We start from the raw sequence: 17,016 nt of genomic DNA, 5'->3' as shown, positions 1-17,016 counted from the left end.
GTTGGTGTACGCACCCACTGGGTAACCGGGAGCAGCTTGCATGACTGGGAGGTGTATAAATGTTTTATTTTTTGTTCATTCTATGAATAAAGTATATTTTTTCCAAATTAAAAATAGTGACAAAACATCTAAAAACGAACCTTCCAGCTCAGCGAGCAAACTCACATCCAAAACATCAGACATCCAGTTTTTCAGTGGTTTCACAGTATCTTGCTAACTGGTCTTTGTCTAGAAAGATCTAGTTGTTTTGCAACATTTGGGTCTCAAGTGGCATTCTGCTTTGCAAGCAATAACTCACTTTTGGAGCCAGCATAGTGTAGATTCTGTACTGTATACATGTGAATACTTTTGGCAGTCTGTTTTCAGGAATCTAGCAGTCACTATGGTTTAGTTGCAATTGTATTTGCAACTCATATTCTTGACAGTTTTCATGAAGGTAGCTCACTAAGTCTGTAGTGGTTATCAGCAACTCGATTCTACAAATACAATGTTCACTTTTTCTAGGTGAAGTCCTCAAGAGATCTTACAGGAAGTAATTAGTGGCTGTCCTTTACTGTTATTGGGTAGGAATCAGGTCTGATGAATATTCCTTCCTCCATTGCCTGTAAAAAGCTATCTGGTTCTTTGGCATTGTAGATGAAATGGCTATCAGAAACCAATGAGAAATCTTTTAGTTGCTGGTAGTCCCACATGTAAAGATGGCTGTTGAAATCACAGATGCAGATAACGAGGTGGGTAGGATGATGGTTGGCCACATTTCTTCGGCAGCTTGTAAAAGGGCTGCGTGTCTAGACCAATTTTAATGAAATATGATTAGCTGTGCGATGTGATCACTTCAGCTTCACTGTTCAAGTCAGTCCAAATGTACATAAACACAATAATACATGGTATTTCATAAATGTCAAATCCATGGACTTGTATGGGTTGGATTCCGTTGAAGAGGCTAGTTCTTGGGAAGGCAAGAATTGTATTCGAATGTGTCCCAAATTCCCTTGGTATGATTCCACACCTTGGGTGTAAACAGTCAGCAACATTCAGTTGATGCATATAGCGTTCCAGACCAGTTATCTTATTTGGTTTGTTATGCCTTATTGGGTATGCATGCTGGAAATCAAACGCTACTATTCACAGAATCATCACAAAAGTTAAAGAAAGATTTTTAAGAATATGCAGCTTTCTCAAACATAGCTAACATTCAGATCTAGGTTGACACAAAGCACTAACCAGGTTTCTGGACTGAACAATTATTAGAGTCAGAGATTTACAGCAGGGAAACAGGCCCTTTGGTCCAACTCGTCAATCTCAAGCAGATTGCCTATTTACTGGCATTTGGCCCATATCCATCTAAACGCTTCCTATCCTTTATAACATTCAGGTGGCTTTTAAATGTAATCGTACCAGCCTCCATCACTTCTTCTGGGAACTCATTTCATACATGCATCACCCTTTCAGTGTGAAAAAGTTGTCCCTTAGCTCCCTTTCAGGTTTTACCCCTCTCACCTTAAACCGATGTCCTCTAGTTTTGAACTCCCTCCATCTCAGGAAAAGACCTTTGCTATTCACCTAAGCCATGTCCCTCATGATTTTATAAACTTCTGTAAGGTCAGCCCTCAACCGCTGATGCTCCAGGGAAAACAGTCTCCAGTCCAGGGATCCCCTGTGGCCGTTCCCCTCAATAATAAGTACAGTACTTTGGATACTGTTCGGGGAGACAACCTACCAGGGAAAAGCCACAACAGCTGGGTCTCTGGCACACGGTCTGGCTCGGTGGCTCAGAAGGGAAGCGGGGAGAAGAGGACAGTGATTGTGATAGGGGATTCATTGGTTAGGGGAACAGATGGAAGAGACTCCCAGATGGTGAGTTGCCTCCTGGGTGTCAGGTCAGGAATGTCTCGGATCAAGTCTACGGCATTCTTTAGTTTGGGGGGGGGGGGTGGGTGGGTGTGTGGGGGGGGGGGGGGGGGGGTGTGGAGGAGAGGGAAGAATGGGTGAGCCAGAAGTCGTGGTACACATTGGTACTAATGACATAGCTAGAAAATGGGATGAGGTCCTGATAAGTGAATACAGAGACCTCAGAAGGAAGCTATAAAGCAGGACCTCAAGGGTAGCAATATCGAGATTGCTATCTGTGCCACACACTAGTAAGGGCAAAAATATGAAGATATGACAGACGAATGCATGGCTGAAGAGTTAGTGCAGGGGGCAGGGTTTTGGATTTGTGGACAATTGGGATCCTTTCTGGGGAAGATGTGACCTGGACCAGAGAGACGGGTTACACCTCAACTCGAGGAACCAATATGCCTGTGGACAGGTTTACTAGAGCTGTTGGGGAGGCTTTAAAATAGGTTGGCAGAGGGATGGGAACCAGAGTATTAGGTCAGAAGATGGATCAGTTGGTGCAATGGCTGATGCAATGAGCAGGGAGACTGAGGAAAGACAGACTAAAATGGCAAGAGGATGGGTGCCCATGCAGAAAGAGGGATGCAATGCGGAGAACAGAGCAAAAATTAGAGAAGAAAAATTAAAATTAGAAGACAGAATCAAATGCTAAAGACAAGAAGATTACTAGATTCTAAAGGGACAATGAGTATAAGGGCACTTTATCCGAATGCCCATAGTATTTGAAACAAAGTCGATGAACTTGTTGTGCAATCAGTACAAAGGGGTATGATTTGGTTGCTATTACAGAAATGTGTTTACAGGGCGGTGATGACTGGGAACCAAATTACCAAGGGTTTCAGGTAATTCCAAAGGACAGGCAGGAAGATAACGGAGGTGGGGTCACGCTCTTAATTAAGGATGAGTTCAGGGCAATATAGTGAGAGTTGATAATGGGATCTAAGGAGCAAAATGTTGAATCCAATTGGGTGGAGATTATGAATAGTAAGGGGAAGAAATCCCCGGCTTCTGTATGTTGGACAGTCCATAGAAACACTGTGTTGGATCCGTCTGGCTTCTTTTTAGGTAGTTTGCTTTGCTGATTGCTTCAGCAACCACCCCAAAACCCATAAACGGACCTGAATCAGGATATTATTCAAACAGTCACAACACACTGCAACAATGTGGAATTGCACGAAGTGGAACAGGAGCACTTGGAGTTTTTAAAAGGAATGGATACCCAAAAAGCTTTTACCTCCACAACAGACCACAACAAGAACAACAACATGGTCAAACACATTAGCCACCCTACCATACATCAGAGACATATCAGAGATTATCACAAGACTACCCACCCCCTAGGTATCAGGTAGACCACAAACCAACAATGGCCCTGTAACAGCTACTGGCAAATGTAAAGGATCCCATACCCACAACCAATAAAACTAACATGATGAACAAAATACTATGCAAAGACTGTGAGAAACAATTATACTGGAAGAAAACTGACAAGCACGACGCAGGAACATCAACTAGCCACCAAGAGACATGACTAATTATTACTGCTATCAATACACGTGGACATAGAAACACAAACTCGACTGGAACAACACATCCACAATAACACGAGCCAAACAGAGACATGCTAGGGAATTCCTGGAGACCTGGCATTCCAACTAGTACTCCATTAACAAACATATCGAACTGGACCCCGACATACAAACCACTGAAAAATAGAATCTAAAGTAATGCCAACCACCCCAACAAACCAAAGCTTATATATAACAAGCAGGGCAGAACATCAAAGCCTCAGGGAGGCGCACTGGCAATGTTACCCAGCAGGATGCGAAACGTCTGAAACCAAACACTATCTCGGTGAGCAAGTCCATAGCCCCATCCTTCCCACTAGCCAATCACCACTACCCCTACCTGTATCACCTATCACCATCCCACTCCATCTATTTGTTTCTCAGATCCCTTCCCCTTCCCCAGTCCTGACAAATGGTTTAGGCCCAAAATGCCAACTCTCCTACATCTGATGCTGCCTGACCTGTGTTGCTCCAGTTCCACACTATCGATGCTGACTCCATCATCAGCAGTTCTTGCCATTGCCGAGTTCATCTGCCATATCTGTTAGGCCACTTGCACTGAAATAAATATGATTGAGTTTATCAGTCCTACCTTGTTCTCTGCTTTGTTCCTGCCTGCCCTAACTGTTTGACTTGTTCTTTTTCCCAACTGCACCAGTTGCAGACTGATCTCTTTTCTCACTATCTCCCTTCGTTCTACCCCACCCCCGCCGCCAGATACGACTGCACTCAAGGATCTACTTTTCAAATTCCTGCATATATTCTCTCCTCAGAATTATGTCCTCTTCTCTTCATATGTCATTAGTTCCAATGTGTACAATGATCTCTTGCTGGTCCCTCTCCCTTTGAGAATATTCTGCACCCTCTCCAAGATATCCCTGGTTCTGGAACCAGGTAGGCAACACACCATTCAAATGTCTCATTGTTGGCTGCAGAAACGTCAGTCAGTGTCACTGACTAGACAGTCTCCTATCACAATCATTCACTTGGAACCGACACACTTGTTACATTAGAGCCAGTCTTGGTACTAGAAACCTGGCTGTCAGTACTACATACCCAACAGTTCCTCACACCCCACATTTTCCACAACAGCGTACTTGATTGAGATGGGGATAGCCACAGGAGACTCGTGCATTACCCATCTCCGTTTCCTACCTTTCCTAGAGGTAACCCATCTACCTGTATGTATGATTTTTCTACCTTCTTGCAACTGCCATCATCACACTCCCTAGCGTATGTAAACTTCTCGTTGGCTGGGATAGATTCTTGATCAGCTGGGGAAAGTGCCAGAAGGCAGCTTGAATTGTGCAAAGGGCTCAGATAAAGATTTGCAAATAACAAATGGACTTAGTTCAAAGTAACCTGCTATAGTCCATATTCTAAACAAGTGGACAGACACAGGAAAGCCTAATTAAGAAGCAGAGAAGGTCACAATCACACAACCAGGTAGCTCCAAAGAGCACCCTTTCACTTCTGTAGAACTTCTATGTAAAATAAACACATAATTCTTGCTGCTTCTGGTAAAACAATATCAAGTTTCTAATGTAATTACAAAAGTAACATTGTACAGCAATACAGTTATCAGCTTAGACGCCACTATGCTACAGATTTCATCCATCTAATGTCATTAGTTGTAACTGATAATGAAACATACAAACTGTGCTCATTTTGAGTCTCTGTGAAGAAACACCTGGATTACACAGCATTGATTCCCCACAAGGAAGTGTTTAAAAAAAACACTCAAACATTGCAGCTGGAATCCAAGTGTCGAAATTTAATACTTGAGTATTCACTCGGTCTTTCAAAATAAATGGGCAGATGTAGCGAGCAATTAAGCAGGCAAACACGGGCCTTCATTGCAAGAAGGTCTCGGTTCAGAAGTAGGGATGTCTTACAGCAGTCATACAAGGTCTTGGTGATATCAGATCTGGAGTACACCAAGCGGTTTTGGTCTGCTGACCAAGGAAGGAAATGCATACCACAGAGGATGTGCAGTGAAGGTTCACTAGCCGGAGATTAACATGGCAGGACTGTCTAAGCAGAGGTTGGTTTAACTGAGCCTGTATTCATAAAGTCATACAGTACAGAAGGAACCGTTCTGGAGAGTGAACATGCTCGAAATGCATTAATTATGAGGCACATAAATACGGTAGACAGGAAACATGATTAACCTTGATGGAGGGATCAACAACCATGGAGCACAGATTTAGGGTAAGGGCAGGAGGTTTATACGGAACGTAAGGAAAAACGTTTTCACCCAGAGGGTGGTGGGAATCTGGAACTCATTGCCTGTAAAGGTAGTAGATGCAGAGACCCTCATAACATTCAAGTATGTAGATGTATGCCTTAGCATTGCAAGAGTATGAGGGCTAAACAGATTAGGATAGTTAGGTGACAAGGTGCAGAGCTGTATGATCACAACAGGCCAGACAGCATGAGAGGAGTAGGAAAGCTGACGTTTCAGGTCTGGACCCTCTGAAGAAGGGTCCAGATCCAAAATGTCAGCGTTCCTGCTCCTCTGATGCTGTCTGGCCTGTTGTGATCATACAGCTCTACACCTTGTTATCTCAGACTCCAGCATCGGCAGTTCCTACTATTTCAAGGATAGTTAGGTAGCTGCTTTTTGACCGGCGCAGACAAGATGGGCTGAAAGACTCTGCTGTAGATCTCTATTTCTCTGGATGAAAAAGATTAGTCCGAAATATCAGCCTCCTACCCTTCATATTAAAATTATGCCCAGTTTATTACTGATACATGAAAATCACCCTGTCTATCAATTTAACACACTTCAAAAATGGATCCATACACCCCCTACCTACTCTGTCACGCATACTTCCTACCTCCATTAAGTTTCCCAGGGCACATTAAAACAGATAGCTAAACTGGACATCCAATTGTAAGCATTATGTCATTTGACATGTGCAGTAAGAAAGACAGAAATAAAAACAGTTGGACAAGGTAGAGGATCAGCACTTTAAACTATTTACCTGTTATTGTGTCTATGCTCTTCATTTAATGGCATAACTCACTCAGAGCCACTCCTTTGTCTTTTCCCCACAACTCTGTTCATTTATTTCCGTTTCACATAATTATCTAATTTTCTTTTGAGAATCTCAATGGATCCTGCTTTCACCACTTCATCAGCCAATGGATTCCAGAGTCAAATCAATTGTTAGGTGAAAAACATTTTTCACGTTGCCACTGCTTATTCTAAATACCTGAAATCCGTGCCCTTTGGTTCTCAATTCTTCTGCCAATATAAACAGTTTCTGCCTATCAATTCTGTCCAGGCCCAAGATTTTGAAGAATTTAGAACCCGGTCCCTTGTGTTGTGAGGCAGCAGTGCTAACCACTGAGCCACCGTGAATGTCTGTTAGCATTCTCTCCTCAAAATAGAACAATCTGACTGTCTCTAATCCTTGAATCTAATTCAAATTTATTATTTCTGGGATTATTTATCAAGGAAAAGGCGCTTTTAAGACACATTCTAATTAGTAGCAGAACAAATAGCACACTGCAACACATAAGAACCAAGTCCAAGTTACCAAAGCAGATTTAGCCAAATCAAGAAACATTTTCATAAACAGTGGCAGAGTTTATCTGAACCAAAATAGGCAACCTCAAGGTAACGGTTACTATATTGCTTAATCAGAGTACTGCACCTTTAATAGGGTAGGATGTGGTGATAGATTTGGTTTCCTTAACTGAAGAAATGAGGAATGTGACACTAACAACATTTGGGAAACGGTGACTGGCACATTTGATTCATAAAGATGTGTAATTATGTCAAGCTCATCAAGACTTTGCAAAACATTTTACAGCCAACGAAGTTTATTTTAAAATGTCGTCACTGATGCAAAGAATTCAACAGCCAATTTGTGCGCACAAACTCTCATGACTAGCAAACAATTAAGAGACAGTAGGAACTGCAGATGCTGGAGAATCTGAAATAATAAGGTGTAGAGCTGGATGAACACAGCAGGCCAAGCAGCATCAGAGGAGCAGGAAGGCTGACGTTTGGGGCCCAAACCCCTCTTCAGAAAAGGTGGTCTTCTGAACAAGGGTCTGGGCCCGAAACATCAGACTTCCAGCTCCTCTGACGTTGCTTGGCCTGCTGTGTTCATCCAGCTCTACTACCTTGTTATCTTAACTAAATAATTAAAATGTTTTTTTCCTTGTTTGATTGTGTAATAATTATCAGCTAGGGCAGTGGGCTAACTCCTTCGTTAATGGTTATGGAAAAAGTGCAGCATAGGCACAGACTTGAGCTCCACCAAATCTGTCCAGCTTTCTCATGGCACATTTTGAAGAGACAGTGGGATTGTAAGAATACCCAAATAAGGTGAGGGAGCAGCAGCAGAGGGGACAGACATTTAAATAGATAAAAGTTTAAAGCGTATGAAGTAGACAAGTTATAAGTCCCTCACATCAATCTTAGGAAATTAGTTGTTAAAGCAAAAAAAGGCCTTACGTCACCATTTTATGCCTTTAAAATAAGCAGAGAATGGTCACCCTTTCGGTCTGGGCCACAGTCCTATTTTGGATATTTTCTTTCCCAATCTTGATAGTGATTCATTTTATTTCTAGAATAAACCCTTCTCTAGATTAAAATAGGTGATTTTGCAAGTAATTAATCATTAATTCATTACCATTTATGAAACAATTGAGCTGTGTTCGCAATTTAATATTTTAATTATTTGATTATGTTTTAATCAATTGAAGTATATTATTCTATAATTTAATAACCTTTCAGTACTGAATAAGAAGCTGGAAAGAAAGACAAGACTTGTTTTAGTGTAACAGCTTACATGGCCTCGGGATATCCCAATATGCTTTAAAGGCAATGAGGTTTATGTTTGAACTAGAGTCACTGCTGTAATGCGGAATATGCTGCATTCAATTTGCACACACCAAGCTCTCACACAGTAACATAATAACCAGATTTTTTTTGTTGTGACATTCATTGAGGTATGAATCTTTGAAAGTGTGTGTATGAATCATTTGTATTTCTGACTCATGCAGGAGGATCTTTAATATCCACCACAGAAAGTGGAACACTCCTCAGCTCAATACCTTATCTGAAAAATTGCATGTTTGTCAGTGTGACACATTTCAGTACTGTTCTGGAATACCAGCTAGATTTCTGTGTTCAAATCTTGGGTATGGACTTTAAATGCAGACAGTCACTAATTAGAGGGGGAAATGATGCTAATGAGCCAAGGCTTAGTAAGATGACCAATAACAGATTCTGATTGCAGGCGTTTATGTGCCTCAAAAAATTTTCCAAGTACCAGAATTTAACTGCCATCATTTTGAAATATTTAAAATCACATTATAACTTCAGATAGATGTGGCCTCCAATCAGTTCTCTATATTAACAAATTGTAGAGACAGAAAAAAACACAGCAATAACAGAGTCTGACCTCTGCATGAAATAACACATTTTCTTTAAGACTGCCAAAACTAGAATTGTTCCAACTCCAGACTAAGTGCTTTTAAGTGTGAATTCAAACAGCTGACCATTTTTTAAACACAACCTGCTTTCTGAATGCAGACTTGGATGGCACTCCTGCCACACAATATTACATGCAATTGGTGTTTCATTGTTAGCAGACAGCAAAAATAATTATTGCGACATTCTTGCGTTAGTTTTTAGCACAACCAGCAATTTTAGAAGAAAAGTCAATGGACATGACATCTTTGCTGCACAGGCGATATTCAACTGGGATATCATATAAATTACATATAAAAAAGCATGCACAGTTAAACACAGAAATCAGGGTAGTTTCAAATAACCATTAGTACTAAATCAAATTTCAAAAGTAACCACAGTTAAAAGAAAATTTTGATACAGTCACCAAGACTGAAGCTTTCGTTAGTTTTATGCCACAGCTGTGCAGAGACAAATTCCAATTTTATTAAGTTTATTTAATTATTCTTGTATTCTAAGTTTTAACACAAAGTACGCCACGACCCTATGTGCATCCTGGAACTTCCAATTTTCATGGGCTAATGCAGGAGTAGTGTCAGAAGCTGTGTGGGACGCTTTTGTTCGTCAGAGAGGATGAAGACTGGCCATGTGGAATTTTAAGATCCTGGCAATATATTCAAGTTTCACACAAGATTTAAATTGCTGAACACCTAGACATTGGGTTAACACTGTTTTTCAACTGGTTTTGTGCACAATTACAAACTCACCACTTTCATGATTGTTTAAAATTCATAATGAAATGCAAAGTAGCAGTTTAAAAGAAATGCTTCTTTTTATCTGTTCATTGAATAATTCAGCATACCTGTCTGCGCAAGTCTCTCGTCTTTTTAGTCATTTTATCAATTGCAGCATTCAGTGCATCACCCCTTTCTTTTCGACCAGCCTGAAAGAAAGTAGTTTAATATTATACATACTGACACTACACTGAAACAGCATGCCTGCAAATGAGGACAGATATGTATACACAGCCAGGAAATGAAGTAGTTAATTGGAACTGTTCAGTACTTCTGAATGTCAAATGCAAGTATTTATTTCCCATCACAAACTATTACTGGTTTTTACAGAGCATGTTGGACATATATTCAAAATAACATCATTCTGTAGTTACACTCTAACAACCTTTAAAATCATGAATGGCCAATTAAATACCAGAAGCATTCCAGCAAATGATCACTCTTTTCCCAGTGACAAAGTTCAATAAAGCACCAACTTCAAGCCTAATTCTAATCCTTTGTTGTCTCAGTTGTTGGAAGTCTGAAATTATCTTTAAAAAGTTGCAGGTATCCCCTTTCTAAAGCAGTCCCTCTAAAGCATCGATTTCCTCTAACTCACTTCTGTCTTTTCTTGGCTTGACATCTTTTATCGGTGCTAGTTAACAGAAATTTATTGAGAAAGCAAATTTTCTTGAATTAAACATGTCAAACACCCAAATACCCTATCGTTTGATTGAATATTTTGTGGACAATGTTCATTATTACCACAATATCTGGTTAATGAATAGTGTCACAGAACCTGGTCCATTCACGATCTTGCAGTGAGAAATAACTTGTCAGTTTCTGTGAAAAGATAACCAATTTGTGGACAGAGTAAACAGATTACTCATTTCATGTTGCGTTAATTACCCAAACATGAAAATGCAATCAACTTCAAAACTTTAGAAGTAAGCACAAATATAGTTTGTAAATCACTAGTTCTGAATGCGAACATTTAAATCAGGCTAGGGAACTGGAAACCAGTTGAGAAGTACAAAGTCCTTTAAAACGTTGTCATACATAAAAAGCTATGCCAGCCATTATGTGCAAGCAATGTCTAAACAGTTAAAATATGAACAAAACCTTCCAACATAAGACACACAGTCTAAATTGAAACGTGAAAAGAAAATTAGTTTTAAAAGGATAATATTTGGGTCAGGGGTTGGTTTAGCTCAAACACCTGGTTTGTAATGGAGAGTAATGCCAATAGCAAGTCCAATTCCCAAATCAACTGAGGTTACAATGCAAAATTCTCCTTCTCAACCTCTCCCCTGCTACAGGTGTAGTGATCACCATGAGCCATCTCTTGCTAATGAGAGAACAGCCCTATGGTCTGGTAAGTCTATGACTAGTTCATTTGTATCAGTATAATATTTGTCTTAAGAGATTCTTGAAATAATGAACTTGGCTATTTGGTAAATATTAAAAGCAGAAATTGTAATGTCCAAGATGGATATTGAGGAATTGGAGGGGACAATTAAAAAAACACTAATAATCAAATGAAATGGTATTCTGCTATTCCAAACAGCACTACAACTCAAAACACTAATGCTGCCCCTACTGGTATTTAATCCTTTATACATGACTGTTGCATGGTTGGAAATGTTATTTTCATACCTTAATTCACATGCTTAGTTTTGGGTAATTTGTTTATTCACTAGCTGATCAAAATAACTACCAAAGAATGTGGCAAAAATATTATAAAGAAAGTAGATTAGGAATATTTTTGATCAAAATCAGACAAAAATCATTAATGGTTCATAGCATCATTGTTTGAGATTCAAATTGGTTGTGTCAAAATTGGCATTGTGCTCAACTAAAATGAAATGAAGTACACAATTTCCTTTATGTGGCTTTCTCAGGAGTACATTTAAAATAATTTTTATCATGTTTTATTCAATGTGAATGTAGTACTGCACACAGTTTTACTTGAGGAGAATGAATATTTCATTTAAGTCACAAACTTAACAAGTTAAACGACATTATGAGTAGTTGTATTTGTGACATAGAAAAGTGTACTGTAATTTTACCAACAAGTTCTATATTACGCAAATGTTTTTGCGAAATTGTTTCTGCCCACAAGCAGGGAGGAAAGGTCTTGTGCAAAGCTTTCTGGGTCATTCTTGTGCTCCTCCTAGTGGCAGTAGTGTCAAAGCATATCAGCTTTTACATCATTAATAGTGAAAAGCACACTTTAAAAGGGAGGAGCAAGCAGGAATACATCCCTGATGAAAGAATAATTTTATGTCAAATTTCTAAAAAAGCACACCCTGTTCTCTTTTGCAAAGAACATGCATATATTTCCCTTGAAAATTTCCAAGAAATGCTCAGAATGAGGTGTTGAACTATGCACGAAACATGGCCAACATGGTTTGCAACTGCCAAAACATGTGACTTGTAATAGTTTTCCAAAGTGTGCTTGCATCCACTGGGTAATCTGTTAAGAATACTTATATTCGAAGTAGGAATTTAAAGGGCTGGGTGTCTCACATGGTATGCATTAGCAGACTCTGAAACTCTGTTATAGATATGAAATTCAAGACAGCCATATAAAAATCAGATTAATTTAAAATGTTGATAACTGGCAAGAAGACACACAAATTAAGTGTTTGGCTTGCAAACCACCAATAGTGTAACAGTAACTATTATGGGCCATCATTTTAAGCTAAAAGCAGAGACTGGATGTTTTTAATATCTGAAGTGTCAACAAGGCAGCTGACTTTTAACCAAATAAAACAACTCCGGCATTTGTGACCACAAGCAAACTGGTCAGAGAGCTTGGGGAGACCAAATCACAATAATTGAAACAGTCAAACCAATATGTTGTATCCAAGGATATGCTTACACCCATTATGACTGTACTAGTGAAAAATTTAGATTCCATAAAATTAAGTTTGAGTGAATTGCTTATACACGAGACTCTGAAGAGATATTTTACAAATATTTGAAATTAACTGTTCAGCAGCCATATTATAGTCAATTTTGACTCACACGCAAAAGAAAAACAGCAAATGGTGAAATAAACATTTGAGGAATCTCAAAACAAAACAAAACCAAATGTGATCAAGTGTTCTGACTGAGGTAGTACACTGAGAATCCAGACACATTGTTCCTGAAATTGTCACAAAAGTTTGCAACAGAATACAAAATTCCCTAAATGACCTGGGATTTTAGGCCCTGGTTGAAAAAGCACGGATAAGATTCTTGTACTTCAGAAGAACTATTAATAATTACAAATACAAATAAAATTTATCTGCATGTAAACAATTATGAACCATTGGCATATAAATCTACTAGGTAAAACTGTAATCCTTTATAAACACACACATGAACACAAATACAAATAGACGCAGACAGAAAATAAAATTGGTGTTATGGGTCGACAGAAAACATGACAAGGTAGCTCAATGATCCCAGTCGATAGGGTACTCTGAGATGACCCTTTGATTCACTAGGGCTTGCTATTTGTTGATTCCTCCTTTCTCCAGGTATTTTTCACTTCCTTGAAAGAAGCACACAGCAACTGCTTCACATATTATAATCACTTTAACTTATTGATTAAAAGGTATTGCTTACAGCAGAAAGAAAATAAAGTGGCCTTCTTCAGGTTTTTAATTCTGCAGAGAAAAGGACACCACTTTCCAATCTGGAAGTCCGAAGGCTTCTGACTGCAGTGTTCACACCTACAACTATTCAGCCACCTGGGAACCAATTATGTACCTCCTGGCAAAATCCTTCCGCTTGACACTGACAACTGATCACCAGACCAACAGACCAATCAGCTACTTGTTGCTGGCTGGACTTCAGTTCATACACACTGGTTGATACCAATTCACTTGCAATTTAACTTGACCCAACAGTTGAACAAACAATAGTAAAAACTGTACTGAGAAGCATCATTAGTTGATTGGTTTTAAGAAGTACAAAAAGTCTTTACACAATTATTGCTTTTTTGAAAAGGTCCTTTACAATTTCAGTCAACAATCAAGTGAACAGAAGTGAAAAGATATGGTCACTACACAAGAAAGAGTCAACGTGAATGGGACCATTCTCATCATTTGCTGCAGGCCCAAAGTTCACAATCTCGGCTTCTATTTCAAAGATATTCCCTTGTTTCCTTAGCCAGTCCAACAGAGGGAAATAAGACAGCACAAATCAAAGAAAAGGATAGTAAAAACTACTAATGTTGGAGTCAGAGATAACAGCGTGGAGCTGGAGGAATACAGCAGGCCGACTGATAACATTAACTTTCCTGCTCCTCTGATACTGCCTGGCCTGCTGTGTTCCTTCAGCTCCTGCGTTATCACAGATCAAGAAAAACTGTTTAAACAGATGGAAGAGTTCAGAATCTTGTTCAGAAGGGTTTAGAATTTACAGTGGTTGGTTAAAAAAACAAGTGGCAAGGGGAGAACCATTTTCCCCCCCACGCAGGGTGTGGTTAGGGTCCAGATTGGACTGGCAGGGCGGATTTCAAAAAGGAATCAAGAAATGCCTGAAGATAAAACAACTTCAGGTCAGTAAAGAAAGGATCAGGGAGTGGGACGAGTCAAATTGCTTTTGCAAAAAGGTGACAAGGATACAAAAAACCTTATCTATGCTGTAACATCCTGCAACTCTAGGAAGCATCAAGGTGCTATGAAAACTCCGGGCTTCACAATAGAGTGCAGCTCATACAAATATAATATAAATACCATGTAAGCAAATAGTTCTTTATTACAGAAGCAAAATGATTATGTCAGTGAGAAAAGAAAATTAAGAATCCACAGATCAACTTTATATAGGTGCACTAAATGTTGACAATGAAGAAAAATGAAGAACGTTGACCACATTTGATTAAAGTACATGATTTTTTTTTTCAGTTTTAGACACTATGCCATTCAAAAAATAAATTTATTTGCCATTCATTAGTATTTTGCAGATTAATTTCATAACTGTTGCATAGCAACACAATTCCCACTTTGATATTGGAAAAGGGTTGTGTTTTGTGTAATTGATTTAAAATGCTAGGCTTATTTACGTAATATACAATAATGTTCTTTCATTGAAAAAACAGTAGTTTTACAAATTCAGAGCTTTATGCTGAAGGAGTTTCAAAAAAACGAACATTCACATTAACCTTTAAAGTGAAAATTCCTTGGTAAGGAAAGCAGAGAGGTGAAAAAAGTTAAGAGTCGATAGACCCATGAGCTATTAAAAGCTTTTCATGTTTTCATATTATTAATAAGTCATTATTATTTATTTTCTTCCATACATTTACACATTGCAAAATAACAGACCAGGAGAAATCCCGTGATTACCTGCATAACCTAGTCTGCAAGTATAAACATTCCATCAACACCTAGTATTTGTAAACCTGCCAAGTCCACAACCTTAACAGTTGTCCAGCTAATGGCAGAAATTAAAGCCTGCTCTAATTCCTGGGAAGTTATTAAACAGACACCACCTCCAGGGCACCTGCCAGGTTACCTTAAGCTCTCACCCACCCACCTTGCACCGTATCCCTTTTTATACGCCTTACACACCTGGCTTCACTCGACACTGAAATGGTTTTAAGGAATTTGGACCACAGACTATAACAAGTCTAAATACAGGGTGGGGTGGGGAGGGAAAAAAAAAGGGGGTTGCAGGTGGTTGGAAACAAATTACTCCAATGACAACTGCACGGATTGCTTTGATTGCGAAACTACAGCCTCAAAAGTTCAGCCAGAAAAACAAGTGAGCAACATTTTGCCCAATCTGGGTCAGAGATAGAGAATCCAATGAAGATTCAAAATTTCCAACCTAGATCAAAAGATTTGGACTGGATTCAAATGACTTTCGATCAGATATGAACGTGCAAACTGCTAGTTGAATATGATCTCCCACATCAGTAGCTCCATGTTGAATACAAATCAAAAGGCAAACAGAGGGTAGTGAGAGCACAGGACATAGTGCAGCCAGGGGTCTTAGTTGTCTCATTGAGAGTGATTCAGAAACACCACCACAGATCAACTTGGCTGAGGGAAGCAAGTCAAAAAGCCTATTCAACCTTCTCGCCAATCTACCTAACTTAGATGAATCTGGTAGGAGTGACAATACAGAACTTTGCAGCCATCCGTCTGAATAAAGATTACAAGGTACTGACGCTTTCAAACTGAAGATATCACTCATTGTTAACACCACAGCAGGACAGGCAACATCAGAACAGTAGGAAAGCTGACTTTTCAGTTTGGGACCCTTCCTCAGAAATTCTGAAGGGCCCCGACCCGAAACATCAACTTTCCTACTCTTCTGATGCTGCCTGTCCTGCTGTGTTCCTCCAGCTCCACACGGTGTTATTTCTGACTCCAGCATCAGCAATTCTTACTATATCATCCATTGTGTTGTGCTACATTACCACCATGTGGAGTTAGATAGATTCAAAATTGATGCAACACCTTTGCTGTGGGCCATCTGCAGCATAACTGTATTCAACCATGATCTTTAACCTTGGTGAAGAACATCTCCCATGCCACCAACAGTACTCAGAGAATCAACCCCAGACAAGAGAGGAACAGCACCAGCCATACCTAAAAATCAAGTGCCATTTTGATGAAACTATAACACAGGGCTACATGCAGCCTGAAAAGCATTGTGCGATATAGATGCAGCTGATGTCATAAAAAACATTAACAGTTTAATATTGTGGTGTTCAACTACATCCATGAGGGTGCACTCAACAAACAGCCCTTTTCTTAAAAAAATGACCAGAAAATTAACGTGCTCTCTCAGATAAATAACAAGTAGTCAGAGGCTGTAGATTCTGCATCAAATAATACACCACCTGATCTTCTAAAGCTGTCATCTACAGCAAATATAGTAGGAAAGTAATGGAATATTTTCTATTTGGCTGGATGAATTAGTTCCAAAGCACTCTACCTACTACCTTAAAGCATTCCCTCATCCCATCACTGATGCACAATAGCAGTCGAGTATATAATTTGCAGGATGTACTGCAGCAACTTCCAAGATTCCCTAAACAGCACCTTACAAACTTGCATTCCACATCAGGAATGGAATTCCATCACCGGCAAGTTATCATCCAAGTCAGATACCATTCCTGGTTGTAAATACTACTGTTCCCTCATTGCCACCAAAAAAATATCCTGGATTCCCCCTCCCTCATAGGTGGCTCAGTGGCTAGCACAGCTACTTCATCCGGGTTCAATAACAGTCTTGGATGGCCATCTGCGTGGATGTTTGCATACTTTCCCTGTGTCTACATGAATTTCGCTGGGTTTTTCAGTTTCTTCCACAGTCCAAAGATGTGCAGGTTAGGCAAATTAAC

General features: G+C 39.5%; 1 protein-coding gene across 1 annotated transcript in view; it reads right to left on the bottom strand.

Moving 5' to 3' along the window:
• The window catches only part of ctnna1 (catenin (cadherin-associated protein), alpha 1), a 155,318-nt gene that overhangs the window by 34,896 nt on the left and 103,406 nt on the right, over nt 1–17,016 (bottom strand). Inside the window, exon 8 of the mRNA XM_059650755.1 lies at nt 9,761–9,841. Coding sequence (XP_059506738.1) covers nt 9,761–9,841 — 81 coding nt within the window. The remainder of the gene's footprint in view (nt 1–9,760; nt 9,842–17,016) is intronic.

Source organism: Stegostoma tigrinum, chromosome 13 (genome assembly GCF_030684315.1).
Source record: "Stegostoma tigrinum isolate sSteTig4 chromosome 13, sSteTig4.hap1, whole genome shotgun sequence".
Lineage (NCBI taxonomy): Eukaryota > Metazoa > Chordata > Chondrichthyes > Orectolobiformes > Stegostomatidae > Stegostoma > Stegostoma tigrinum.
This window is presented reverse-complemented; position numbering and strand designations above follow the sequence as displayed.